This window comes from Diaphorina citri, unplaced genomic scaffold (genome assembly GCF_000475195.1).
Source record: "Diaphorina citri unplaced genomic scaffold, Diaci psyllid genome assembly version 1.1 scaffold1217, whole genome shotgun sequence".
Lineage (NCBI taxonomy): Eukaryota > Metazoa > Arthropoda > Insecta > Hemiptera > Psyllidae > Diaphorina > Diaphorina citri.
The window spans coordinates 15,178-42,172 of NW_007378646.1; the positions used below are offsets into that span (position 1 = coordinate 15,178).

General features: G+C 39.6%; 2 protein-coding genes and 2 long non-coding RNA genes across 6 annotated transcripts in view; 3 read left to right on the forward strand and 1 right to left on the reverse strand.

Moving 5' to 3' along the window:
* Positions 1-5,674: 5,674 nt before the first annotated feature.
* LOC103514747 (choline-phosphate cytidylyltransferase A) overlaps positions 5,675-26,995 on the reverse strand; it is a 33,722-nt gene continuing 12,401 nt past the window's right edge. The window contains exon 5 of one of the 2 annotated variants that reach the window (XM_026827642.1): positions 5,675-6,000. In XM_026827642.1, the coding sequence (XP_026683443.1) occupies positions 5,700-6,000 (301 nt within the window). In that variant the 3' untranslated portion in view covers positions 5,675-5,699. Of the gene's footprint in view, positions 6,001-26,414; positions 26,923-26,995 lie in introns of those variants that run through there. The other variant, XM_026827641.1, reaches the window with a different exon arrangement.
* Positions 5,975-26,473, forward strand: LOC113469753. Its single transcript, XR_003393079.1, has 3 exons — positions 5,975-6,104; positions 6,184-6,243; positions 26,106-26,473. It is a non-coding gene; the product is annotated as an uncharacterized LOC113469753 (long non-coding RNA).
* Positions 6,744-19,821, forward strand: LOC103514746 (V-type proton ATPase subunit B). 2 transcript variants are annotated; one of them, XM_026827640.1, is made up of 8 exons: positions 6,744-6,935; positions 9,149-9,303; positions 10,282-10,414; positions 15,430-15,529; positions 17,486-17,564; positions 18,252-18,398; positions 18,703-18,882; positions 19,604-19,821. In XM_026827640.1, the coding sequence occupies exons 1-8, from the start codon at positions 6,857-6,859 to the stop codon at positions 19,781-19,783; spliced, it is 1,053 nt and encodes a 350-aa protein (XP_026683441.1). In that variant the 5' UTR covers positions 6,744-6,856; the 3' UTR covers positions 19,784-19,821. The 2 variants fall into 2 exon arrangements, with proteins under 2 accessions (XP_026683441.1, XP_026683440.1); XM_026827639.1 differs by lacking the exon at positions 6,744-6,935 and adding an exon at positions 7,892-8,100.
* LOC113469752 lies at positions 21,278-23,963 on the forward strand. Its single transcript, XR_003393078.1, has 2 exons — positions 21,278-22,036; positions 22,905-23,963. It is a non-coding gene; the product is annotated as an uncharacterized LOC113469752 (long non-coding RNA).

Sequence of the window (26,995 nt, forward strand, 5' to 3'; positions counted from 1 at the left end):
TTTTGTTTGAGTACGTCTCCACATCACCAACCGTGCCACCTGAAACTTAGACTTCAGGGTTCATTATTCATTTAAAATAAATGATACAGCGTCGTAAATAAAATAATGAATAATTTCTCAAACCTGTCTCCCTTGACATTGAAGATTTCCAAGCATTGGCAAGGCTTCGCTTCTCTCTGCTTCTGTCCTAATCCTCTTCGATCGGCAAAGTTCTTGCTTGGAATAGCACAAATCCTACTTTATGGAGCCACCATAATAATAATAGTGCTTATTTATACTGCTCGCATAGGGCTGAAAAGTCCCTTTACTCCAGCAGCAGGCTACTACTATTATTGTGGTCAAATTCTCAAATTATATTGAGGATAAAATTCCATATCTCGGCTGGGATTGAACCCACGCCCTCCTGTTTACCAGGCGAGCGCCTTGACCACTATACCACTGAGGCAGGTTTTAAACAGGTACCTACAACGTACAATACAAAAGTACAACAAAAGTAGCAATACTAGAACAATAACCATTAGTTCTCATAACAATAATATCTAGCAATAATAGCTATAGCAATAATAATAACAATAATAGTAATATAATAATGACAATAATAGTAATGACAATAATAGATAGAGACCAGAGCATAGCCAATAACAACCCTATCCCACCACCATGATATAGCAAACTCGGTATTACAGTCAAACTTGGATCGTTGAGAACTCGTATTTATGAACAAGAATGATCGTTCTTAGATCAGTCTCAAGTCAAAATTGACCAATCAAATGCCTTGAGACTATGCTTGGCACGAACTTAAGAGCCAGCGGTGAGGGCCCTACTTTTTCTCTCAATTAGAGGAGTTTTTGTCATGAATTAAAGATTTTCTGGTTTTCTCAGTTAGAGAAGATGTGGACTGTATCTGGGATGAATAATTTTTTCCTCAAACAAAAGGGAGGAAATTACCATCAGCCTAGCTTAGACGGTAGCATGTCTGTCTTGTAAGAGGTCACGGTTTCGATTCCCGCCCGGGGCGGACTTTATTTCAAAGAATTTAAAAAGCTGAGGTTTCATTCCTAGAACGGCTGGCCTTTTCCTATCTTGTCGTCTCTTCGATTTCGGGATTATAATAACTCCTTTTTGCAGCCTCTTGATTGTTTTTGTTTTTGTTTTTGTTTTTTTTTTTTCGATTTCATCCAGTTCCCAGTTATCCACGTTCGCCTGTACTATTCCACCACCACGGTATGTCCTACAAGGTATTTTAGTCCTGCATAATCCTCAGTCAAAGTATTTTTAGCCTCAACCTTGTATTGATCACATGAACAGGTACCTACTATACGTACTACAATGCCCTGGCGTATCCATGTCAATGCCTTTATTGGTCGCTAGGACCACACCTATCGGACTCTTAATTTCTTAATAATTATGTAGAGGACAGAAAAGTCCTAGAGATAGGATTGAGCTGAACAGTTTGGTCCGTCATCGTCAGATGGACCTAGGTTCCTTTTAAAGGGTTGAACGTCTCTGTACATATAGGTTGGTCCAGTGGTAACGCGCTTGCTTGCCATGCAGAAGGTCCCGGGTTCGAATCCCACCATCGACAAAAATTTGTACTCGTTTTCGAAGCAAGCTTTACGGGAGAATGTGCTAGCTGTGACGCGGGACTACATATCGCAGCCACGAATAAGTAAGTAGCTTTCGCAGAACTTTGAAGGCTGACATGGTGGGTTATCTAAGATGGGTGTGTTACACACTGAAGTTACACATTCAGGGGTTCTATACAAGCTTAAACGTAGAATAAAATCGTGTTTAAGCTTCTAAAAATGTCCTCTGGTCTTTCCAAAACCTTGGTTTCCACTCTGAATTGATTTTACCTTAGAAAATATACAGAAAAGACAGAACTCTGAGATCAGGGTTTCAGTGGCCTTATCAGACAAGCCACCTCCTTACTGATAACACTTGTGGATTTGTGATGTTGAGATAAAAAAGTTGAGGGATATTTATTTGATTGTTAAATTTGCCGTCAACTTCTCCCAAATCTAGAAATGGAAATTTTGATTTTGAAAATTTGAGATGAGTTTTTCTGATTTGGTTTTGTTGGATTATAATGAGCACTCCACCCATGTCTGTAATATACATGATCTTGGGGTGGGGTTATAACTTAAGTTTTTATTTGATATTTTTACTCCTGTTAATTTTGATTCATTTTTCATTTAGAAAAAGAATTCATCATCAACAGTAGGAAAAGTAAAAATGGGGGTTTCCTGTAATTTTGACTTTTTTGTTCTTTCTAATATAAAACAAAGACAAGTTAATCACCATAGCAGTTGAAATGCCTACCTCTACCAATACTTCCAGTTACAATAAGGGTACTTGCTACTTGTGCAGAAGTCACGTCCGTGGAATATTGCTACCAAAGGAACTGGCACAAACGAGCAGTGATTAGTGTTATTATAGGGTTAGGTGTAAAATGTAAAAATATGTAAATGCAGTTTCTTTGTGTTATTATGTCACAACTTTGGTGCTCACTGCAGCATTGTAGGATTTTTCCCAATATCTCAATAATCCTAAAATCCAACTGAAATGCGAACAGGAATTTTGTGTTTAGCATAAATGCTTTTCCCAAATGTAGCCCCCCGCTAATAATACACCTAACTCAATTCCATCTTCTCCCTGCAGATATCACCCATCCTATACCCGATTTGACCGGGTACATTACCGAGGGTCAAATCTACGTCGACCGACAGCTGCACAACCGACAGATCTATCCTCCAATCAACGTGCTCCCCTCTCTATCCCGTCTGATGAAGTCTGCTATTGGTGAAGACATGACCCGCAAGGACCATTCAGATGTGTCCAATCAGGTGAGTGACCTAGTTGTTGATTGGTGGATAGACAGATCTATCCTCCAATCAACGTGCTCCCCTCTCTATCCCGTCTGATGAAGTCTGCTATTGGTGAAGACATGACCCGCAAGGACCATTCAGATGTGTCCAATCAGGTGAGTGACCTAGTTGTTGATTGGTGGATAGACAGATCTATCCTCCAATCAACGTGCTCCCCTCTCTATCCCGTCTGATGAAGTCTGCTATTGGTGAAGACATGACCCGCAAGGACCATTCAGATGTGTCCAATCAGGTGAGTGACCTAGTTGTTGATTGGTGGATAGACAGATCTATCCTCCAATCAACGTGCTCCCCTCTCTATCCCGTCTGATGAAGTCTGCTATTGGTGAAGACATGACCCGCAAGGACCATTCAGATGTGTCCAATCAGGTGAGTGACCTAGTTGTTGATTGGTGGATAGACAGATCTATCCTCCAATCAACGTGCTCCCCTCTCTATCCCGTCTGATGAAGTCTGCTATTGGTGAAGACATGACCCGCAAGGACCATTCAGATGTGTCCAATCAGGTGAGTGACCTAGTTGTTGATTGGTGGATAGACAGATCTATCCTCCAATCAACGTGCTCCCCTCTCTATCCCGTCTGATGAAGTCTGCTATTGGTGAAGACATGACCCGCAAGGACCATTCAGATGTGTCCAATCAGGTGAGTGACCTAGTTGTTGATTGGTGGATAGACAGATCTATCCTCCAATCAACGTGCTCCCCTCTCTATCCCGTCTGATGAAGTCTGCTATTGGTGAAGACATGACCCGCAAGGACCATTCAGATGTGTCCAATCAGGTGAGTGACCTAGTTGTTGATTGGTGGATAGACAGATCTATCCTCCAATCAACGTGCTCCCCTCTCTATCCCGTCTGATGAAGTCTGCTATTGGTGAAGACATGACCCGCAAGGACCATTCAGATGTGTCCAATCAGGTGAGTGACCTAGTTGTTGATTGGTGGATAGACAGATCTATCCTCCAATCAACGTGCTCCCCTCTCTATCCCGTCTGATGAAGTCTGCTATTGGTGAAGACATGACCCGCAAGGACCATTCAGATGTGTCCAATCAGGTGAGTGACCTAGTTGTTGATTGGTGGATAGACAGATCTATCCTCCAATCAACGTGCTCCCCTCTCTATCCCGTCTGATGAAGTCTGCTATTGGTGAAGACATGACCCGCAAGGACCATTCAGATGTGTCCAATCAGGTGAGTGACCTAGTTGTTGATTGGTGGATAGACAGATCTATCCTCCAATCAACGTGCTCCCCTCTCTATCCCGTCTGATGAAGTCTGCTATTGGTGAAGACATGACCCGCAAGGACCATTCAGATGTGTCCAATCAGGTGAGTGACCTAGTTGTTGATTGGTGGATAGACAGATCTATCCTCCAATCAACGTGCTCCCCTCTCTATCCCGTCTGATGAAGTCTGCTATTGGTGAAGACATGACCCGCAAGGACCATTCAGATGTGTCCAATCAGGTGAGTGACCTAGTTGTTGATTGGTGGATAGACAGATCTATCCTCCAATCAACGTGCTCCCCTCTCTATCCCGTCTGATGAAGTCTGCTATTGGTGAAGACATGACCCGCAAGGACCATTCAGATGTGTCCAATCAGGTGAGTGACCTAGTTGTTGATTGGTGGATAGACAGATCTATCCTCCAATCAACGTGCTCCCCTCTCTATCCCGTCTGATGAAGTCTGCTATTGGTGAAGACATGACCCGCCGAAAAGAACTTCGTGTCACAAGGTAAGTAAATGAGGTGAAGACCAAACTAACTCGTGTTCGACTAACAAAGTTTCGTTTTCATTTTGTAACAATGAAACAGCAAACAGCTGCTACTTTAGACTCGTTTCGTCTAGGTAAATACAAGATCAACAGAGAGCAACCCATTAAAATGTTACCCTTGTTACTTAAATGTTGATGTTAATATTTTCTTAACCTGGTTGAATGTTTCTCCCCCCAGGTAACTATGAGAACCGCACGGTGTACGAGTCCCTGGACATCGGCTGGCAGCTGCTCCGTATCTTCCCCAAGGAGATGCTCAAGCGTATTCCCGCCTCCACGCTCGCCGAATTCTATCCCCGGGATTCACGCCACACTGGCGCCAAGTAAACACTCCCCTCCCCCGTCTAGCCTTTTATTAAGTTTCCTCCGCGGGACCGGCACTCTTCACCCGCCAAGCATCTTTCCGTTGGGTATCGCGTTGCTGATATTTCTCGCGCGGCAGAGGCACTCTTTCCCCGCCAAACGTTGGGTGTCTTGTGTATCAACTTTTTTTCGTGCGGTAGAGGCACGCTTTCCCGCCAAGTTTTATGTGTCTCGTGTTTTGATTTTTTTCTCGCGAGAGGGACGCTTTTTTCCCGCGTGATCTGGAGTAGTAGCACGTTTTTTCGTACTCTGCGGACCCAGCCCGGTTCCCTGAGGGACTCCTCTCTTTGTTCAAGTTTCCTCCGCGGGACCGGCACTCTCCGCCCGCCAAACATCTTTCCGTTGGGTCTCGCGTTGCTGATATTTCTCGCGCGGCAGAGGCACTCTTTCCCCGCCAAACGTTGGGTGTCTTGTGTATCAACTTTTTTTCGTGCGGTAGAGGCACTCTTTCTCGCCAAGTTTTATGTGTCTCGTGTTTTATTTTTTTTCTCGCGAGAGAGACACTTTTTTCCCCGCGTGATCTGGAGTAGTAGCACGTTTTTTCGTACTCTGCGGACCCAGCCCGGTTCCCTGAGGGACTCCTCTCTTTGTTTTTTTGTTTCATTATTTACAATCCGAGTTAAACTTAAACCGAGTTTAAACTCACTTCGTGACCTTCGAAAAAAAAAAGGAATCTAAACCGTAATACGTCGTCGACAATACAACAACGCGCCGACAAACCCACACACGAGGGCATACCGTACCAGCACGATCATCACGCTAAGACGGTCAGCGCACGACTGAGACTCTACACTCCCTAGCGCGCTCTTCGGAGCAAAGAGAAACCACTTCGCCGAACTTCGCTTCTCTTCGACACTTTCCGGTGCGCATGCGCCGTGCTCATCTTCGAATATCCCCGTGCACCATACGATACTCTGGCATTCCGGGCAGGAGAGAGGCTTCACCTTGTATTTGTTTAGGTTCTCGATGAGGCATCTGGAAAGAGGGGAGGGGCGTAAGAGGCGGGGCCTATCCTCCCTTCTTGCGTTTTGATTGGTTACTTTTTTCGTTATGTTAAGAGAGGGGAAATATAACTTCAGGTTCAACTCCTCCCTGCCTTCTTGCGTTTTGATTGGTCACTTTTTTCGTTATAATAAGAGAGGGGAAATATAACTCCAGGTTCAACTCCTCCCTTCGCGCGATCTCATTGGATATTCGTTGTGTGTAAAAGAGGGGAAGGTTTTACTCCTCTCGCGATTTGATTAATAAGTCTTAATTCCTATGAGGGTTGTAGAATGTGTTAAGGTTCTTCTTTTTCTTCACTTACTAAATTTATTAAAAATAAGTGAAAGTAAAAAAGAATTGAGAGGGACAGAGGTTTGATAGACAGAATTTTTTTTCGTCTCGAAATAGAATGAAGAAGGAGGACATGATTGGAGGAAATCAGCCGTTCCGAGAACGAACCTGAAATGTTTTGGATAAAGTCCGCCACGGGCGGGAATCGAACCCGCGACCCAGCGCTTACAAGGCAGAAGACACGCAACCAACCAAGCTAACATGGCTGACTGTCAGTAGATAAAGAAATGTCACTCTGGAAATCCAGAATACGTATCACAAAAAACGCCCACCATTTATCTCACAGTTATGCAATCCGCCAGGCATTTTAAAAACGACGTCCGCCATCTTTCTCGAAATCAGCTGATTTGATTCCCAATCATCAAATTTTATCACAACAAAATTTTGGGGTGAGGCAAGGCGACTATTTGATAGGGTGTCACGGTTTTTTTTTTAGTTTCTCTCAGGTTTTCCTTCTAATTTCTAGATTTTAAAGTTGGTTTCCTTTTAATTCAAAATGTCGATAAGCTCGAAGCAAGCTTTACGGGAGAATGTGCTAGCTGTGACGCGGGACTACATATCGCAGCCACGGATAAGTAAGTACTAAGTAGCTTTCGCAGAACTTTTGAAGGCTGAAATGGTGGGTTATCTAAGATGGGTGTGTTACACACTGAAGTAGGACATTCAGGGGTTCTATACAAGCTTAAACGTAGAATAAAATCGCGTTTAAGCTTCTAAAAATGTCCTCTGGTCTTTCTAAAACCTTGGTTTCCACTCTGAATTGATTTTACCTCAGAAAATATACAGAAAAGACAGAACTCTGAGATCAGGGTTTCAGTGGCCTTATCAGACAAGCCACCTCCTTACTGATAACACTTGTGGATTTGTTATGTTGAGATAAAAAAGTTGAGGGATATTTATTTGATTGTTAAATTTGCCGTCAACTTTTCCCAAATCTAGAAATGGAAATTTTGATTTTGAAAATTTGAGATGAGTTTTTCTGATTTGGTTTTGTTGGATTATAATGAGCACTCCAACCCCCTCATAGGCACACAGTCTCAATAAGTGAATAAGTCTTAATTCCTATGAGGGTTGTAGAATATGTTAAGGTTCTTCTTTTTCTTCACTTACCTACTAAATTTATATTAAAAAAAAAGTAAAAAAGAATTGAGAGGGACAGAGGTTTGATAGACAGAATTTTTTTCGTCTCGAAATAGCATGAAGAAGGAGGACATGATTGGAGGAAATCAGCCGTTCCGAGAACGAACCTGAAATGTTTTGGGTAAAGTCCGCCAAGGGTGGGAATCGAACCCGCGACCCAGCGCTTACAAGGCAGAAGACACGCAACCAACCAAGCTAACATGTAGTAACATGGCTGACTGTCAGTACCTAGGTAAAGAAAGGTCACTCTGGAAATCCAGAATACGTATCACAAAAAACGCCCACCATTTATCTCGCAGTTATGCAATCCGCCAGGCATTTTAAAAACGACGTTCGCCATCTTTCTCGAAATCAGCTGATTTGATTCCCAATCATCAAATTTTATCACAACAAAATTTTGGGGTGAGGCAAGGCAAGGCGACTATTTGATAAATTGATAGGGTGTCACGGTTTTCTTTTAGTTTCTCTCAGGTTTTCCTTCTAATTTCTAGATTTTAAAGTTGGTTTCCTTTTAATTCAAAATGTCGATAAGCTCGAAGCAAGCTTTACGGGAGAATGTGCTAGCTGTGACGCGGGACTACATATCGCAGCCACGGATAAGTAAGTATAGCTTTCGCAGAACTTTTGAAGGCTGACATGGTGGGTTATCTAAGATGGGTGTGTTACACACTGAAGTTGGACATTCAAGACCTTTATACAAGCTTAAACTCAGGTTTAATTCGTTTTTAAGCTTCTGAAAATGTGCCTTGGTCTTTCTAAAATGTTGGTTTCAACTCTGAATTGGTTTTACCTCAGAAAATCTACAGAAAAGACACAAGTCTGAGATCAGGGTTTCAGTGGCCTTATCAGACAAGCCACCTCCTTACTGATAACACTTGTGGATTTGTGGTGTTGAGATAAAAAAGTTGAGGGATATTTATTTGATTGTTAAATTTGCCGTCAACTTTTCCCAAATCTAGAAATGAAAGTTTTCATTTTGACAATTTGAGATGGGTTTTTCTGATTTGGTTTTGTTGGTTTTATAATGAGCACTCCACCCATGTCTGTAATATACATGATCTTGGGGTGGGGTTATAACATAAGTTTTTATTTGATATTTTTACTCCTGTTAATTTTGATTAATTTTTTATTTAGAAAAAGGATTCGTTCTCAACAATAGCAAAAGTAAAAATGGGGGTTTCAAGTAATTTTGACTTTGTGTTTTTTCTAATGTAAAATAAAGGAAAGTTAATCACCATAGCAGTTGAAATGCCTACCTCTACCAATACTTCCAGTTACAATAAGGATACTTGCTACTTGTGCAGAAGTCATGTCCGTGGAATATTGCTACCAAAGGAACTGGCACAAACAAGCAGTGATTAGTGTTATTATAGGGTTAGGTTAAATACAAAAAGCTTTTCCTGGCATAGGACTGGAAAGTCCCTTTACTCCAGCAGTAGGCTACTTCTATTATTTCAAATTCTCAAATTACATTGAGGATTAAATTCCATCCCTCGGCTGGGATTGAACCCAGGCCCTCCTGTTTATCAGGCGATTATTTATTTACCTTTAAAAGTTTAAAACTTTACCAAATCAAATTTATTACTTTTTTTTTCTTTCAAATAATGTTCCCGTTTTCTTTTCTAAAAAGTCCCTTTCTCTTTCACAGCATACAAAACTGTGTCTGGTGTCAACGGACCTCTGGTCATCTTAGACGAGGTGAAATTCCCCAAGTACGCTGAAATTGTGCAGCTCCGTCTGAATGATGGATCTTACCGTGCCGGACAAGTGCTGGAAGTCAGTGGCTCCAAGGCTGTGGTCCAGGTATGCAAATAATAATGGGGCTCAACCACTTTTTTTTCTTTGCTGATAAAGGAAGTTCGAAACACGCTGATCTCAATAGAAATGCTTAAAATTTCATTTGAGGCTTCCCTAAGATGAGAAATCTTCGTTTGAAATTTTCGAATTTTGAAACACACAAAATTTTTGCGGGCAGCCATTTTTTCGTGATGTGATGTCAGTTCATGCGAGGTCGGATGACGTCAGTTCAACGTTATTTTTTTTACGACCTTTGAGCAACATTTTAGGGGATTTAGGGACCGTTTTGGATGTTTTGAGTGCGCCAATGCACTTTTTGGGTACTTTTACATCGGAATAGGACTCATCTTGAAAAAAATTGTTATTTGGTTGAGCCCCTATAATTTTCGCGGGCAGCCATTTTTTCGTGATGACGTCAGTTCATGCAAGGTTGTAAACCATGGCTGCTTCAACGTTATTTTTTTTGCGACCTTTGAGCAACATTTTAGGGGATTTAGGGACCGTTTTGGATGTTTTTGAGTGCGCCAATGCACTTTTTGGGTACTTTTACATCGGAATAGGACTCTATCTCGAAAAAAAATGTCATTTGGTTGAGCCCCTATAATTTTCGCGGACAGCCATTTTTTCGTGATGACGTCAGTTCATGCGACCTCGCATGAACTGACGTAAAAGATCTTGCTTAGGTACGGTACTCACTATGTTTTTGAAGGCCTTTTGGAAGATTTTGGTATCTAAAAATAACAATTTGAAACTTTTCAAAGGCCTTTTTATGATTTTCTCTCATTTAAAAATTAAATTATACCTATTAATTGGAAATTAATTATAGTAATACTTAGTTAGAAATCAAAGATTAACTTTTTAAGAATAAATAATTAAAGGAAGGACAGACTAAAAAATGATAAATGTTATATTGTGTTTGTACACATCATTTTATTTCCAAATAAAATTTTGAAACTCAAAACTTATTTCAACATTTTATTGCAGGTGTTTGAAGGTACATCTGGTATTGATGCTAAGAACACAGTGTGTGAGTTCACTGGAGACATCTTGAGAACTCCTGTATCAGAGGATATGTTAGGACGAGTGTTCAACGGCAGTGGAAAACCCATTGATAAAGGTGAGAATACATAATTTGAGTTTCTAATGAAGTTTTTATCATTAAGTACAAGCTCTTCAATTTGACTGTCTATAAAAATTGGCCTGTTCCTGAAACCATCATACCACTTATTTCACATTGCCTTGCCATCTCAGCAACCATAAAGAACATTCAATTTTAAAAAGGTTTTTTCATTTGTAATATGTTCTAAATTCTTCTAATCACAAAATTCTTTTGAGAGAGGGGCAGAAATTTTTACATATAACTATGTTATTGTATCAAACAGGGTGTCTACCAGACTGGAAAACCGGGAAAAGTCAGGGAATTTCATGGAGACTGGAAAAGTCAGGGAATTTCACAAAAAAGTGCGTCCTTTACGTGTTGAAAATGTACATCAAACGCAGAAAGAAGATAGTCTTATAATCTGAACCATAATTTGTATTTCAGCTGTACGCTTGTTACGCTATTGGTAAGGATGTGCCAAAGTGCATTAATATCATCTAAGTAAGCACAAGAAATGTATCTTAAATCTCAAGGCATTTGTAAAATTTCTTTTTATTCTAGAGAAAATCATATTGTTAATTCTTAGCCCAGAAAACACCTCTTTGTAAAATAAAATTGTTATTTAGAATATTTTAAAGTTAATTTTATTTTCATCTATGAAATAAAAGACCGTCGTTAGTGATTTGTGTTTAGATTTCACAAAGATTTTGTTTTAATTTTTCGAGGTAGCCTTCGTATTTACGACAAAGTTAGAACCATTAAAGTTAAGCAACGTTGAGGGAGGTTGATATTCGGATGGATGACCATCTGGGAAGTCATGTGACTTTTCCCGACCCCCCACTCAGTCGCCGTATGGAAGGTAAAACTGAAGATCTTGGTCGTCGCCAGCCTAGTTAGCTTAGTTGGTAGTGCGTCTGCCTTGTAAGCGCTAGGCCGCGGGTTCGATTCCTGCCCGGGGCGGATTCTATCCTGAACGGATGATGTACGTTCTCGGAACGGCTGGCTTTCTCCTATCCGTTCTTCCTTCTCTCTTCGATTTCGGAACGATAAGACCATAGCAGTTACAGTTCCCTCTATCAAACCTCTTAAAAAAAGTTAAGCAACGTTGAGGGAGGTTGATATTCGGATGGATGACCATCTGGGAAGTCATGTGACTTTTCCCGACCCCCCACTCAATCTGGAGTAGACGGACAGCTTGTCGCCGAACGGAAGGTAAAACCAAAGATCTTGGTCGTTGCCAGCCTAATTAGTTTGGATGGTAGCGCGTCTGCCTTGTAAGCGCTAGGTCGCTGGTTCAATTCCCGCCCGGGGCGGATTTTATCCTGATGGGATAATGTTCGTTCTCGAAACGGCTGGCTTTCTCCTATCCTGTCTCCCTTCTCTCTTCGATTTCGGGACGACAAAGACTTTAGCAGTTATGCAGTGACTTTAAAATAATAAAATAAAAACGCAAGAATTGAATATAAATAAATATAATAACTCGCAAATAATCCATATTTTATTGTACCTATATGGTTTTTAGAATAAACAATAATAATGAATAGGTTTGGTTTGTGCTTCTGAAGCTTACAAGTTGGACCAGCCACTCACTATCAGGTCGACCTAAGGACAGGTACACCTGATCAGGCCTACCTGATAGTGTGTGTGCTCATCAGGTATCAGGAAGACCCGACCGACGGACCTTTTCAGTCGTACCTGTCAGGTCTACCTGATAGTGGGTGTGCTCATCAGGTGTCAGATATGCCTGATCAGGCCTACCTGATAGTGGCTGGCCAGGCATATTGAGATAATACATAGCTCAATGGACATAATACATACAGAAACAAATTTTAGTACATTATACAGGGTGGTCTGATTTTTTTTCTTCTCAATATACAAACCATGGATCCAGGAGGTCAATTTAAGACTTTTTTTACTCTATGAACATATGCAGTAAAAAGTCTTACATCGACCTCCTGGATCTATGGTTTGAATATTAAGAGAAAAAAAATTCCGACCACCCTGTATATTAGAATATTTTTCATAACCGACCACAATTAATTAAATTAGCCCGACAGTAAATTTCTCCCTCCATCCAACCATTTTTTCCCCCCCACAGACATGAGGGTGCCTTACAACAGCAAAAGAGTAATTTCTTTCGCATCTCAACACGCACTAATCCATCCAAATTTGGTATGGGGGAAAAAAATGTCGGCCTGAAGCTTAAAAGTAGACAAATTGAGAGGAACATGGCCCAATAGGCACTATTTTACTATCTATATATAAAAATAAAATTGTAGATTTGTCTGTACAATGCTTAGAATCGTGAAATTTACGGCACGTTCTGAATAATTACCCAATCGATTATTGAAACTTACACAAGTAAGCAATATTGAGAAAGCAATTGCTAGCTGACCAATCAGATTCAAGATCCCAACGAAAAGCAATTTTAGGAATTGGTCAAAAATAATAAGCCTTAAAAACTTTTTCGGCTATTGATGTGATGAACTCTATTGCTCGTGGACAGAAGATTCCCATCTTCTCTGCTGCTGGTCTGCCCCACAATGAAGTGAGTAGAGAAACAATTAGGCTTCTTTCTATCTAGACTGCAAATTGTTATATAAATTGCAGTAGTTCTAGGTTGAAGACTACATAATATAATCCACCTGTTCACACTGCACTGTTATTTTGAAGAGGATTGATAGAGGGAACTCTAACAACGGAGGTCTTATCAATCCAAACTTGAAGAGGAGGCAGGATAGGGGCTAGTCAGCAAGAGCAAACCTTAGGTGTCTAGGTTTATTAATTTCTCCATCTCATTTCTACTCCGACTTAGCTTGTCATTATCTTTTTTTATCTTTTCATTTACTATGATATTTATCTGTTCAATTTCCAGATTGCTGCTCAGATTTGTAGACAAGCTGGTCTGGTAAAGATGCCGGGTAAATCTGTACTTGATGATTCTGAAGATAACTTTGCTATTGTGTTTGCCGCTATGGGAGTCAACATGGAAACTGCCCGATTCTTCAAACAAGATTTCGAAGTGAGTACTTTTTACTACTTTAAAGAGGTTTGATGATCAAGGAAATTGCAACAATGGAGGTCTTATCATCCCAAAATCAAAGAAAGAAATAGAAGAAAGTCAGCCGTTCCAAGCACGAACCTTATTTGTTCAGGATAAATCCGTCCCGAGCGGGAATGGAACCCGCGGCCTAGCGCTTACAAGGCAGGTGTGTTACTTTTCAAGCTAACTAGGTTGGCTTAGATTATTTATTTTCGATATTTTCTCATCAGATTTTTTTTTTTAAATTTATTTTTAACCCCCTTTTTTCTCTCCTTCCAGGAAAACGGTTCCATGGAGAACGTGTGTCTGTTCTTGAACTTGGCCAACGACCCTACCATTGAACGTATCATCACATTTCAGGCCAAATATTTCTCAATCTATAAGTGCGGGGGTTAATGGACTGAAATCCTGCTCTATAGAATAAAGTCATGCCAGCCACTCACGCTCAGACTATCTGTATGACTTGGGTCTGTCAGACTGTCTGTATGACTTGGGTCTGTCAGACTGTCTGTATGACTTGGGTCCGTCAGACTGTCTGTATGACTTGGGTCTGTCAGACTGTCTGTATGACTTGGGTCTGTATGACTTGGGTCCGTCAGACTGTCTGTATGACTTGGGTCCGTCAGACTGTCTGTATGACTTGGGTCTGTCAGACTGTCTGTATGACTTGGGTCTGTCAGACTGTCTGTATGACCTGGGTCTGTCAGACTGTCTGTATGACTTGGGTCTGTCCGACTGTCTGTATGACTTGGGTCTGTCCGACTGTCTGTATGACTTGGGTCTGTCAGACTGTCTGTATGACTTGGGTCTGTCAGACTGTCTGTATGACTTGGGTCTGTCAGACTGTCTGTATGACTTGGGTCCGTCAGACAGTCTGAGCGTGACAGCCCAGTTAGAGGGCGCGCCTGCCTTGTGAGCGCTAGGTCGCAAGTTCGGTTCCCGCTAGGGCGCACTTTATCCTCATAGATTTGGTTCGTTCTCGGAACTTTTTCCTATCCTTTCTTGTTTTCGCTTCAATTTCGGAACGATGATGCCTCTCTTGTTGGAGTTTCCACTAAGTACCAAGGAACTTTTTCAGTAAATCTGTGTTTTCACCTTTTCATTATTTGTTCAACTTATCCTGATCTTATCCAGGAGGGAAAATTATGGAGGTCCTCTTTCTCTCTTCCATTTCGGGACTATAACCAAAAATCTTCTTTTTCTTCTCTTTTTCCCGTGTACAGACGGGGTCGGCGATTTTCATCAGCCTCTCAATCAGTCCTAACTACCTAAGGTGATTGCTTTGGGCTGACATTTGGTTTTGGCTACTTCCTGTTTAAAATCCCCCAGCCAGACATGGGACTATAACCTTAATAATAGTGCTTAAAAAAGTCTCCTATTGACCTCCCCTATGTAAACTGATGCCCTTAACATTACGCCCTCAAATACATAAACCCTCATCTTATCACAATTTTTTTTATCTAATCACTCCGAGATAAAAAAAAAAGCTAAAAGGCCTATCAAAGTTCATTATTAGGTTTTTACTGATAAAGGCGCTGTTTATCAACAAGTGATGGAAATAATAGGGGTAGTTTTATTTGTGAGTTCACTGGAGACATCTTGAGAACTCCTGTGTCAGAGGATATGTTAGGACGAGTGTTCAACGGCAGTGGAAAACCCATTGATAAAGGTATGCATAATTTGAGGTTCCAATAAACTTTTTGTCATTACACGTTCTTCAATTTGACTGTCTCTGAAAATAGGCCTGTTACTGAAATCAACTTTGTAATTTGCACTTCACAAAATCTTGACATCTCAGCAAGGCATCTTTCCAAGCACTAAATTCTTTTGAGAGAGGGGTGGAAATTTTACATACTGAATTACTTATGTTATTTTAACAACATTCAACAGGCCATCTCAGGTTTCCTTCTCTTCTTCAAGTCCAAGAAAGGTCACAACCTCCATAGGTTTCATCCAATTGATTGTCAAATGTTTATTTTTCACTTCTCAGGACCTCCCATCCTAGCCGAGGACTACTTGGACATTGAAGGTCAACCCATCAACCCGTACAGCAGAACCTACCCGCAGGAAATGATTCAGACTGGTATCTCGGCTATTGATAAAATTTTATTGCAGGTGTTTGAAGGTACATCTGGTATTGATGCTAAGAACACAGTGTGTGAGTTCACTGGAGACATCTTGAGAACTCCCGTCTCAGAGGATATGTTAGGACGAGTGTTCAACGGCAGTGGAAAACCCATTGATAAAGGTGAGAATGCATAATTTGAGGTTCTAATTAACTTTTTGTCATTACAAGTTCTTCAATTTGACTGTCTCTGAAAATAGGCCTGTTACTGAAATCAACTTTGTAATTTGCACTTCACAAAATCTTGACATCTCAGCAAGGCATCTTACATTTTACATACAGAAATTTTACATACAGAATTACTTATGATATTTTAACAACATTCAACAGGTCATCTCAGGTTTCCTTCTCTTCTTCAAGTCCAAGAAAGGTCACAACCTCCATAGGTTTCATCCAATTGATTGTCAAATGTTTATTTTTCATAGTGGTTGAGAGCACTCCTAACTCGAAGGTTTTAGGATCGAATCCCGGCTGGGCGCGGAAATTTTCGGACCGAACTTTCGTGTTCTTGAATATTGTGGATGTAAAAGTGAGTGCCTTGAAGTGATGTGAAAGAAATCTATAAAATTCACACAGATTTTTTTTTTCAGTTCAGAGCAGGTGTCAATAAAGTTCAATTTTTTTTTTTTTTTCAGTTCAGAGCAGGTATCAATAAAGTTCAAATTTCCATGATCATAGGCAACCTCCAGGATAGAGAAAACCCTTGAAGAAAAAGGGCTGCTTAATTAATAGGTCCTTTACGTGTTGAAAATGTGCATCAAACGCAGAAAGAAGATAGTCTTATAATTTTAACCATAATTTGTATTTCAGCTGTACGCTTGTTACGCTATTGGTAAGGATGTGCAGGCCATGAAGGCTGTAGTAGGAGAAGAAGCTTTGACTCCAGATGACTTGCTGTACTTGGAGTTCCTCACCAAGTTCGAAAAGAACTTCGTGTCACAAGGTAAGTAAATGAGGTGAAGACCATACTAACTCGTGTTCGACTAAAAAAGTTTCCTTTTCATTTTGTAATGATGAAACAGCTGCTACATTAGACTTGTTACGTCTGGGTCAATACAAGATCAACAGAGAGCAACCCATTAAAATCTTTGCAATCGGATAAAAAGAGTGCAATTTTTTTTTTTTTGGTCAGTGGTGAAACTTGAACGCGGGACCTTCTGTATGACTAGGTAGTCAATACTGGATTAATCGTGTACATTTGTGTAGATTTTGGCTCTGTCCCAGGCGCGTTTTCCATAATTATGCTCACTGTTGATTTCATACCTGTTTACCTATCAGCCATTATTATTTGAGCCATAAAAAAAAAAAAAAAAAAAAAAAAAAATTTTTAAAAAATTTGGAATAAATTGGGCTTCACCTTGTATTTGTTTAGGTTCTCGATGAGGCATCTGGAAAGAGGGGAGGGGGCGTGAGAGGCGGGGCCTATCCTCCCTTCTTGCGTTTTGATTGGTTACTTTTTTCGTTATGTTAAGAGAGGGGAAATATAACTTCAGGTTCAAAGGCTTCACCTTGTATTTGTTTAGGTTCTCGATGAGGCATCTGGAAAGAGGGGAGGGGCGTAAGAGGCGGGGCCTATCCTCCCTTCTTGCGTTTTGATTGGTTACTTTTTTCGTTATGTTAAGAGAGGGGAAATATAACTTCAGGTTCAACTCCTCCCTTCGCGCGATCTCATTGGATATTCGTTGTGTGTAAAAGAGGGGAAGGTTTTACTCCTCTCGCGATTTGATTGGCTGCTATTCCACGTCTAAAAAGAGGGGAAGAGAAGGTTTTACTCCTCGCAATCTGATTGACTATTCGTTGTCTGTAAAGAGGGGAAGGTTTTACTCCTCTCGTGATTTGATTGGCTGATATTCCACGTCTAAAAAGAGGGGGAGAGAAGTTTTACTCCTCGCGATCTCATTGGTGATTCGTCTGGAAAGAGGGCTATTGATGTGATGAACTCTATTGCTCGTGGACAGAAGATTCCCATCTTCTCCGCTGCTGGTCTGCCCCACAATGAAGTGAGTAGAGCAATATACCCTTATGCTCACTTTGGAAAAAAAAGCCTTAAGTCCCAGCAGCTGAGATTAAATTCTCTTTATGTGTGGAATACCTTACTTGGACTTTTTTTTTTCTAGATTAGATATGGGGAAAACTGTAACAACAGAGGTCTTATTGACCCAAAGTCAAAGACTGGAGGGAATCAAATCTGCAACTTAGTGCTGAAGAGGCAGGTGCGCAACCCTTCAAAGAGGTCTTATTGACTCAAAGTCTAATACAGAAGGAGGACAATATAGGAGAAAGCCAGCTGTTCTAAGAACAAACCTTATCTGTTCAGGATAAAGATTTCCTCTGGTGTTAATCAAATCTGCAACCTAGTGCTGAAGAGGCAGGTGCGCAACCCTTCAAAGAGGTCTTATTGACTCAAAGTCTAATACAGAAGGAGGACAATATAGGAGAAAGCCAGCTGTTCTAAGAACAAACCTTATCTGTTCAGGATAAAGATTTCCTCTGGTGTTAATCTGCAACTTAGTGCTCACGTGGCACGTGTGCAACCCTCCAAATAAACTCTGCTGACTCATTTTTTTTTTCTTTAATTTTTCTAAATAAATGTTTATTCATTTCTCGATCTCATTTTTGCTCTGATTTAGCTTGTCATTGTCCTAATCGTTTCTTCGTTTACCATGATTTATTTGTTCAATTTCCAGATTGCTGCTCAGATTTGTAGACAAGCTGGTCTGGTAAAGATGCCGGGTAAATCTGTACTTGATGATTCTGAAGATAACTTTGCTATTGTGTTTGCCGCTATGGGAGTTAACATGGAAACTGCCCGATTCTTCAAACAAGATTTCGAAGTGAGTACTTCTTACTACTTTTAAAGAGGTTTGATGATCAAGGAAACAGCAACAATGGATGTCTTATCATCCCAAAATCAAAGAAAGAAATAGAAGAAAGTCAACCGTTCCAAGCACGAACCTTATTAGTTCAGGATAAATCCGTCCCGAGCGGGAATGGAACCCGCGGCCTAGCGCTTACAAGGCAGGTGTGTTACCTTTCAAGCTAACTAGGTTGGCTTAGATTATTTATTTTAGATATTTTCTCATCAGATTTTTTTTTTTTTAATTTATTTTTAACCTCCTTTTTTCTCTCTCCTTCCAGGAAAACGGTTCCATGGAGAACGTGTGTCTGTTCTTGAACTTGGCCAACGACCCTACCATTGAACGTATCATCACACCTCGACTTGCCCTCACCACAGCAGAGTTTTTGGCGTACCAGTGTGAGAAACACGTGTTGGTTATCCTTACGGATATGTCCTCTTATGCTGAAGCTTTGCGTGAGGTAAGGAATATGGGTATATTTTGTTTAGCATCTTAAGGACTGAAAAGTCCCTTTACTTAGGTACTTAGATGTTGTTTTCTGAAAATTTTTGTAGTACTGCTCCCTGTTGACTCTGTCAGCCTATTTTTTGAATATTTTGAAGGTATTTCTGATTATTTTTCTGGTATCAACTTTTTTACTTAGGTACTTAGATGTTGTTTTCTGAAATTTTTTTGTAGTACTGCTCCCTGTTGACTCTGTCAGCCTATTTTTTGAATATTTTGAAGGTATTTCTGATTATTTTTCTGGTATCAACTTAACACTGTCTTTGAATTTCTAGTTAGGCTGATTTTCAGATAAGAAGAAGAAAAAAAAATGTTATTTATACTGCTCGCATAGGACTGGAAAGTCCCTTTACTCCAGCAGTAGGCTACTACTATTATTTCAAATTCTCAAATTACATTGAGGATTAAATTCCATCCCTCGGCTGGGATTGAACCCAGGCCCTCCTGTTTATCAGGCGAGCGTCTTGAGTTCTACACCACTGAAGCATTGATTAACATTGGGAAGAGTGTAGAATAAATCTGTCCCGATTTTTTTTGTACTTATGTGAATGGAATTATTATCATTTTTTTATTTTATTTTTTTTTACTTTTTTGGGTGAGATTTTAATCCGTTTCTCCGTAGAGCTCTCGAGCTTGCGAGTAACCTGCGTGAAATTAACCTTCTATCTCGCCTCTAGGTGTCGGCTGCCCGTGAAGAGGTACCAGGGCGACGTGGGTTCCCCGGATACATGTACACCAACTTGGCTACCATCTATGAGCGTGCGGGGAGAGTGGAGGGCAGAAACGGATCGATCACTCAGATCCCTATCCTTACTATGCCTAACGATGGTATGTATTGTTATTTTCCCAAAATATGACCCTAAAATATGACATTATGACGTCAGAAATGCTAAAATATGGCCTATAAATATATTCCTGAAAAAGTCTTAGAAAGTCGGCTCCCATAGCGTAGTGGTCACTACACTCGCCTTGCACGCGGGAGACCCGGGTTCGATATCACTCAGATCCCTATCCTTACTATGCCTAACGATGGTATGTATTGTTATTTTACCGAAATATGACCCTAAAATATGACATTATGACGTCAGAAATGCTAAAATATGGCCTGAATATATTCCTGAAAAAGTCTTAGAAAGTCGGCTCCCATAGCGTAGTGGTCACTACACTCGCCTTGCACGCGGGAGACCCGGGTTCGATTCCCGGCGGGGTCAAGAAATTTGTATCCTGACTGGCTGTTGCGGGGCCCACTCAGCCTCGTGAGGAAAATGAGTAGCTATGACACATAAATGCGCATAGCGACCGGTGCCAGCATGAATTTTATCACAACAATTTTTTTTTTGGGGTGAGGCAAGGCGACTATTTGATAAATTGATAGGGTGTCACAGTTTTTTTAGTTTCTCTCAGGTTTTCCTTCTAATTTCTAGATTTTAAAGTTGGTTTCCTTTTAATTCAAAATGTCGATAAGCTCGAAGCCAAGCATTGATTAATATTGGGAAGAGTGTAGAATAAATCTGTCCCGATTTTTTTTGTACTTATGTGAATGGAATTATTATCTTTTTTTTTTTTTTACTTTTTGGGTGAGATTTTAATCCGTTTCTCCGTAGAGCTCTCGAGCCTGCGAGTAACCTGCGTGAAATTAACCTTCTATCTCGCCTCTAGGTGTCAGCTGCCCGTGAAGAAGTACCAGGGCGACGTGGGTTCCCCGGATACATGTACACCAACTTGGCTACCATCTATGAGCGTGCTGGGAGAGTGGAGGGCAGGAACGGATCGATCACTCAGATCCCTATCCTTACTATGCCTAACGATGGTATGTATTGTTATTTTCCCAAAATATGACCCTAAAAAGTATGATATTATGACGTCAGAAATGCTAAAATATGGCCTATATATATTCCTGAAAAAGTCTTAGAAAAAAGGTAGATACTTGCATTTTTATTTATTTGGCATTGTCTACGAAGATATGCCTAGGTACTTACTTACAAATCCCCCATCAGGCTTTTTTTGTTCAGGAGGTTTGATGGAACTGACTACAGGTCTTATCGTCTTGAGACCGAAGAGAGAAGATTGACTGGATTGTAAAATGCCAGCTGAACGAACCTTGTTTGTTTAGTGTAAATTTCGTCCAGTGCGGGAATCGAACTCGCGAACTTGCTCTTACAAGGCGAGCTACCTTCCAAAAAGTCACATTTTTCTTTTACATTATCAATCTTTTTTGGGGTCGGCGTTTTAAGAATATAAAACGTCGAGTTAAATGTTAAAATCGATAACTTATTTGAATCGTTCCCAAGAAGAACGGCCTATGTGAAAATTTTCGATTTTTTTTTATTTTTTAGTTGGGGCCTCTGTGTGTTTTTTGGTAGAAGAGAAATTATACACTTTCGAAATAGGTAGCTTGTATTTTGGAAATCAAATAAAACTTTTTTCAAGTGACCGTGTTCCTTAGAAATCTTTTTAGGTTCCGATTTTCCGCCATTCAGTTGCAAAATATTTAACAACATGGCTATTCAACACCTTTGCCTATGGTCCAAAGCATCTCGTGTGTTTTTACTTTCCTTATCCTATATCTAATAAGGGAAAGACTTAAATGTTATTATCATTGTCCACTGTCATACTTCGCCTCATCTTCTTCTTCTCTGTTATTTGTTTTCAAACATTCCATTTAAATGTTTTCAAGTACATTTTTTTTTTTTTTACATTTTAAGTTAGCGTTCAGAATCAAATTGGTACGTTTGTTTTAGGGACGAAGTTCTCTTTGGGAAAGACTCTTTTTTCAGTGCATTTTCTTTGCTTTTTCGATGAAGATTATTGGCGGATTTTACCCATGAGTGAATAGGAAATTTCAGTAATGGAAGATTTTTTGATGAAAAAAAGGAGTTATTTAGGTATTACCTTTATAGATAATTTTAGTTTTAAAGGAGTTAAAAGTAAAAGATAAAATGATAAAAGTACTAAATGTTTACCCCTTAAAATTTAAAATTACCTATTGAATGACTCGTTTTTGGGCAGTCAATCTCTCATTAGTGAAAACTCCGATTGCCATTGGTGAAACCAGCCATGTCTTTTAGAATTTTCGTTCCTGGTGCCATCCATATGGGATTGGTTTCAAGGTTATTTTCTTCGGATTTTTAATAGGAAGGCAGACATTTGTATAAGATTAAATGTTATCGTGTTTTGGGGTGAATTTATTACTTGAGTTCTGTCAGTATAAAGATTATAAAGTTGTTACTTACTATGTTTTTTGGAAGAAGAGAAATTATACACTTTCGGAATAGCATGTATTTTGGAAATCGAATAAAACTTTTTTCAAGTGACCGTGTTCCTTAGAAATCTTTTTAGGTTCCGATTTTCCGCCATTCAGTTGTAAAATATTTAACAACATGGCTATTCAACACCATTTGCCTATGGTCCAAAGCATCTCGTGTGTTTTTACTTTCCTTATCCTATAATAAGGGAAGTACTTAAATGTTTATTATCATTGTCCACTGTCATACTTCGCCTCATCTTCTTCTTCTCTGTTATTTGTTTTCAAACATTCCATTTAAATGTTTTCAAGTACATTTTTTTTACATTTTAAGTTAGCGTTCAGAATCAAATTGGTACGTTTGTTTTAGGGACGAAGTTCTCTTTGGAAAAGACTCTTTTTTCAGTGCATTTTCTTTGCTTTTTCGATGAAGATTATTGGCGGGTTTTACCCATGAGGTAATAGGAAATTTCAGTAATGAAAGATTTTTTGATTAAAAAAGGAGTTATTTAGGTATTATAGATAATTTTAGTTTTAAAAGAGTTAAAAGTAAAAGATAAAATGATAAAAGTACTAAATGTTTACCCCTTAAAATTTAAAATTATCTAATGAATGACTCGTTTTTGGGCAGTCAAAAAATCTCCCATTAGTGAAAACTCCGTTTGCCATTGGTGAAACCAGCCATGTCTTTTAGAATATTCGTTCCTGGTGCCATCCATGGGATTAGTTTCAAGGTTATTTTTGGCTCGTTGAAATATACTCGTGTCTAATTGGTCGATTGCCGATTCGGCTTTCGACCAATCAGATCCTTTCTGTCCAAAATTGAGTTAAATTGGCCAAAAGTAAGTGAAATCAATCCTTAATAAAAAAAAAATCCTTATTTTTAGTTATATTTTTCATTACTTTATTTTGTGTTTCTGCAATCTTAAATTAAAAGACGAATAAATTGAAAACCATTTACATTTTGGTTTTCTCTGGAATTCAAACTGTTTTTTTTTTTACCATGAATTTGAATGAGACTATTTCTTTTCGAAACAATAACTACTTGTAGGCGTACATTTTAGATTTTTAATTTTTAAGTTTCCTTTGGGTTTTACAATTTTTTTTTCGAAGCATTTTCATTCTATTTTCCTCCAATATGTTAAAAGATAAAGATTTATGATAAAATATCCCTATTTTAATATTTTATAGATATAATAAAACGATCGTTTTTTTTTTTTGAGAAGTTTCTAGCAAAGGCTTTTCAGTGAAAGCTTGAATTATTTTAAAATAATGCCTTTTTTTCCCATTAGGCGCTTTAACAATGTTTTGTACATGTCGTTCGCGCCGGAAAAATAATGCCTTCAAACTTCAAATTGGAAAAGTTTCATTAGTCGCCTACCTTCAATGATTCTATACGTAAAATAAGTTATTTAACTTTAATAAGGCCTGAAATCACAATATTTTTTGGCTAGTTTAATTTAAATAATATTCAAACAGAAGATTTATCTTGTGATTGGTTGGAATTAATCCACGAATCAGATGCGAGATCTTCTATTTCAACATTTTTTAAACTAGCCTGAAAAGTGGAGTTTGGGCAAAGTGCATTAATATCATCTAAGTAAGCACAAGAAATGTATCTTAAGGCATTTGTAAAATTTCTTTTTATTATAGAGAAAATCATATTGTTAATTCTTAGCCCAGAAAACACCTCTTTGTAAAATAAAATTGTTATTTAGAATATTTTAAAGTTAATTTTATTTTCATCTATGAAATTAAAAGACCGTTAGTGATTTGTGTTTAGATTTCACAAAGATTTTGTTTTAATTTTTCGAGGTAGCCTGAGGATTTACGACAAAGTTAAAACCATTTAAGTTAAGCAAGCCAGCCTAGTTAGCTTAGTTGGTAGTGCGTCTGCCTTGTAAGCGCTAGGTCGCGGGTTCGATTCCTGCCCGGGGCGGATTCTATCCTGAACGGATGATGTACGTTCTCGGAACGGCTGGCTTTCTCCTATCCTGTCTCCCTTCTCTCTTCGATTTCGGGACTTTAGCAGTTTTACAGTGACTTTAATAAAATAAAAACGCTAGAATTGAATATAAATAAATATAATAACTCGCAAATAATCCATATTTTATTGTATATGGTTTTTAGAATAAACAATAATAATGAATAGGTTTGGTTTGTGCTTCTGAAGCTTACAAGTTAGGCCAGCCACTCACTATCAGGTAGACCTGATGACAGGTACACCTGATCAGGTCTACCTGATAGTGTGTGCCCATCGGGAAGACCCGTCCGACGGACCTTTTCAGTCGTACCTGTCAGGTCTACCTGATAGTGTGTGTGCTCACCAGGTGTCAGGTATACCTGATCAGGCCTACCTGATAGTGAGTCGCTGGCCTTAGGCATATTGAGATAATACATAGCTCAATGGACATAATACATACAGAAACAAGTTTTAGTTTTAGTTTTAGTACTATACAGGGTGGTCTGATTTTCTTCTTCTCAATATACAAACCATGGATCCAGGAGGTCAATATAAGACTTTTTTACTCTATGAGCATATGCAGTAAAAAGTCTTACATCGACCTCCTGGATCTATGGTTTGAATATTAAGAAAAAAAATTCCGACCACCCTGTATATTAGAATATTTTTCATAACCGACCACAATTAATTAAACTAGCCCGACAGTAAATTTCTCCCTCCATTCAACCATTTTTTTTTCTCACAGACATGAGGGTCCCTTACAACAGCAAAAGAGTAATTTCTTTCGCATCTTAACACGCACCAATCCATCCAAATTTGGTATGGGGGAAAAAAATGTCGGCCTGAAGCTTAAAAGTAGACAAATTGAGAGGAACATGGCTCAATGCCCAAATGGGCACTATTATACTATCTATATAAATAAAATTGTAGATTTGTCTGTACATTGCTTGATTGCTTAGAATCGTGAACTTTTTCAACGTTGTATATCGGGCAATAATAAATGAAATTTCGTAAAAAAAAAAAAAAAAAAAAAAAAAAAAAACAAAACCAGGTTGCATTCCTTTTTTTTTTTTTTTTTTTTTTTTTTTTCATCCTTTTTACTACAAAAGAGGGGAAGAGAAGGTTTTACTCCTCGCAATCCGATTGATTATTCGTTGTCTGTAAAGAGGGGAAGGTTTTACTCCTCTCGCGATTTGATTGGCTGCTATTCCACGTCTAAAAAGAGGGGAAGAGAAGGTTTTACTCCTCGCAATCTGATTGATTATTCGTTGTCTGTAAAGAGGGGAAGGTTTTACTCCTCTCGCGATTTGATTGGCTGCTATTCCACGTCTAAAAAGAGGGGAAGAGAAGGTTTTACTCCTCGCAATCTGATTGATTATTCGTTGTCTGTAAAGAGGGGAAGGTTTTACTCCTCTCGCGATTTGATTGGCTGCTATTCCACGTCTAAAAAGAGGGGAAGAGAAGGTTTTACTCCTCGCAATCTGATTGATTATTCGTTGTCTGTAAAGAGGGGAAGGTTTTACTCCTCTCGCGATTTGATTGGCTGCTATTCCACGTCTAAAAAGAGGGGAAGAGAAGGTTTTACTCCTCGCAATCCGATTGATTATTCGTTGTCTGTAAAGAGGGGAAGGTTTTACTCCTCTCGCGATTTGATTGGCTGCTATTCCACGTCTAAAAAGAGGGGAAGAGAAGGTTTTACTCCTCGCAATCTGATTGATTATTCGTTGTCTGTAAAGAGGGGAAGGTTTTACTCCTCTCGCGATTTGATTGGCTGCTATTCCACGTCTAAAAAGAGGGGAAGAGAAGGTTTTACTCCTCGCAATCTGATTGATTATTCGTTGTCTGTAAAGAGGGGAAGGTTTTACTCCTCTCGCGATTTGATTGGCTGCTATTCCACGTCTAAAAAGAGGGGAAGAGAAGGTTTTACTCCTCGCAGCTTATTGGATATTCGTTGTGTATAAAAGAGGGGAAGGTTTTACTCCTCTCGCGATTTGATTGGCTGCTATTCCACGTCTAAAAAGAGGGGAAGAGAAGGTTTTACTCCTCGCAATCTGATTGATTATTCGTTGTCTGTAAAGAGGGGAAGGTTTTACTCCTCTCGCGATTTGATTGGCTGATATTCCACGTCTAAAAAGAGGGGGAGAGAAGTTTTACTCCTCGCGATCTCATTGGTGATTCGTCTGGAAAGAGGAGGCTATAAGAGGCGTGGTCTAACATTCAACTCTTTTCCCTCGCGATCTGATTGGCTATTCGACGTCTGGAAAGAAGGAAGAGCGTTAAAGGCGGTGTCTAACGTTCAACTCCTTCACATTTGATTGGCTGATATTCCACGTCTGAAAAGAGGGGAAGCGAAAGAGAGGCGTGACCTAACTTCTAACTCCTCCTCTGTATAATCGGGAAGCTGATTGATTCTTGAATGAAGATTTCGACAGTACCATTGGGTCCATTGGTTCTCAATTTGTCATCTTTGTGCCAAAGTCCCATCACTAAACCAGGAAGGGTCTCTTATATTTCACGAAATCAGGAAGTCCCTTTACAAAACCAGGCGGGTTTCCTCTGAAAATCTATACAGGCAAAGGGGTGGCCAAAAAGCTCCCAAAGGTCAGATCTACGTGCGCGCTTTATCGTTGTCGGCGGCCGAATTGGAATTATCGGTATCGGAATCATCTTCGTCGTCTTCCGAGATGAGTCGGGAGTAGGTCGAGTAGCCGTTGACCCGAGGTCGAACCCCGGGAGAGGTAGAAGAATAATCGAGGCGCAGCGCCTTGCGGGGAGGGGGTGACGAGGAGCTGAAAGCAGGTGCAAAATATGGCGCGAGTGAGAGATGTGCTATTATTAAAGTCAGAGTGAGCAACAAATATT

Coding starts and splice junctions, on each gene's coding strand:
- LOC103514746 (XM_026827640.1), top strand. CDS start 6,857: ATGTCGATAAGCTCGAAGCAAGCTTTACGGGAGAATGTGCTAGCTGTG. Junction 15,530..17,485: donor ATGATTCAGACTGGTATCTC/GGCTATTGATAA, acceptor GTCTGGAAAGAG/GGCTATTGATGTGATGAACT. Junction 18,399..18,702: donor TCTTCAAACAAGATTTCGAA/GTGAGTACTTCT, acceptor CTCTCCTTCCAG/GAAAACGGTTCCATGGAGAA.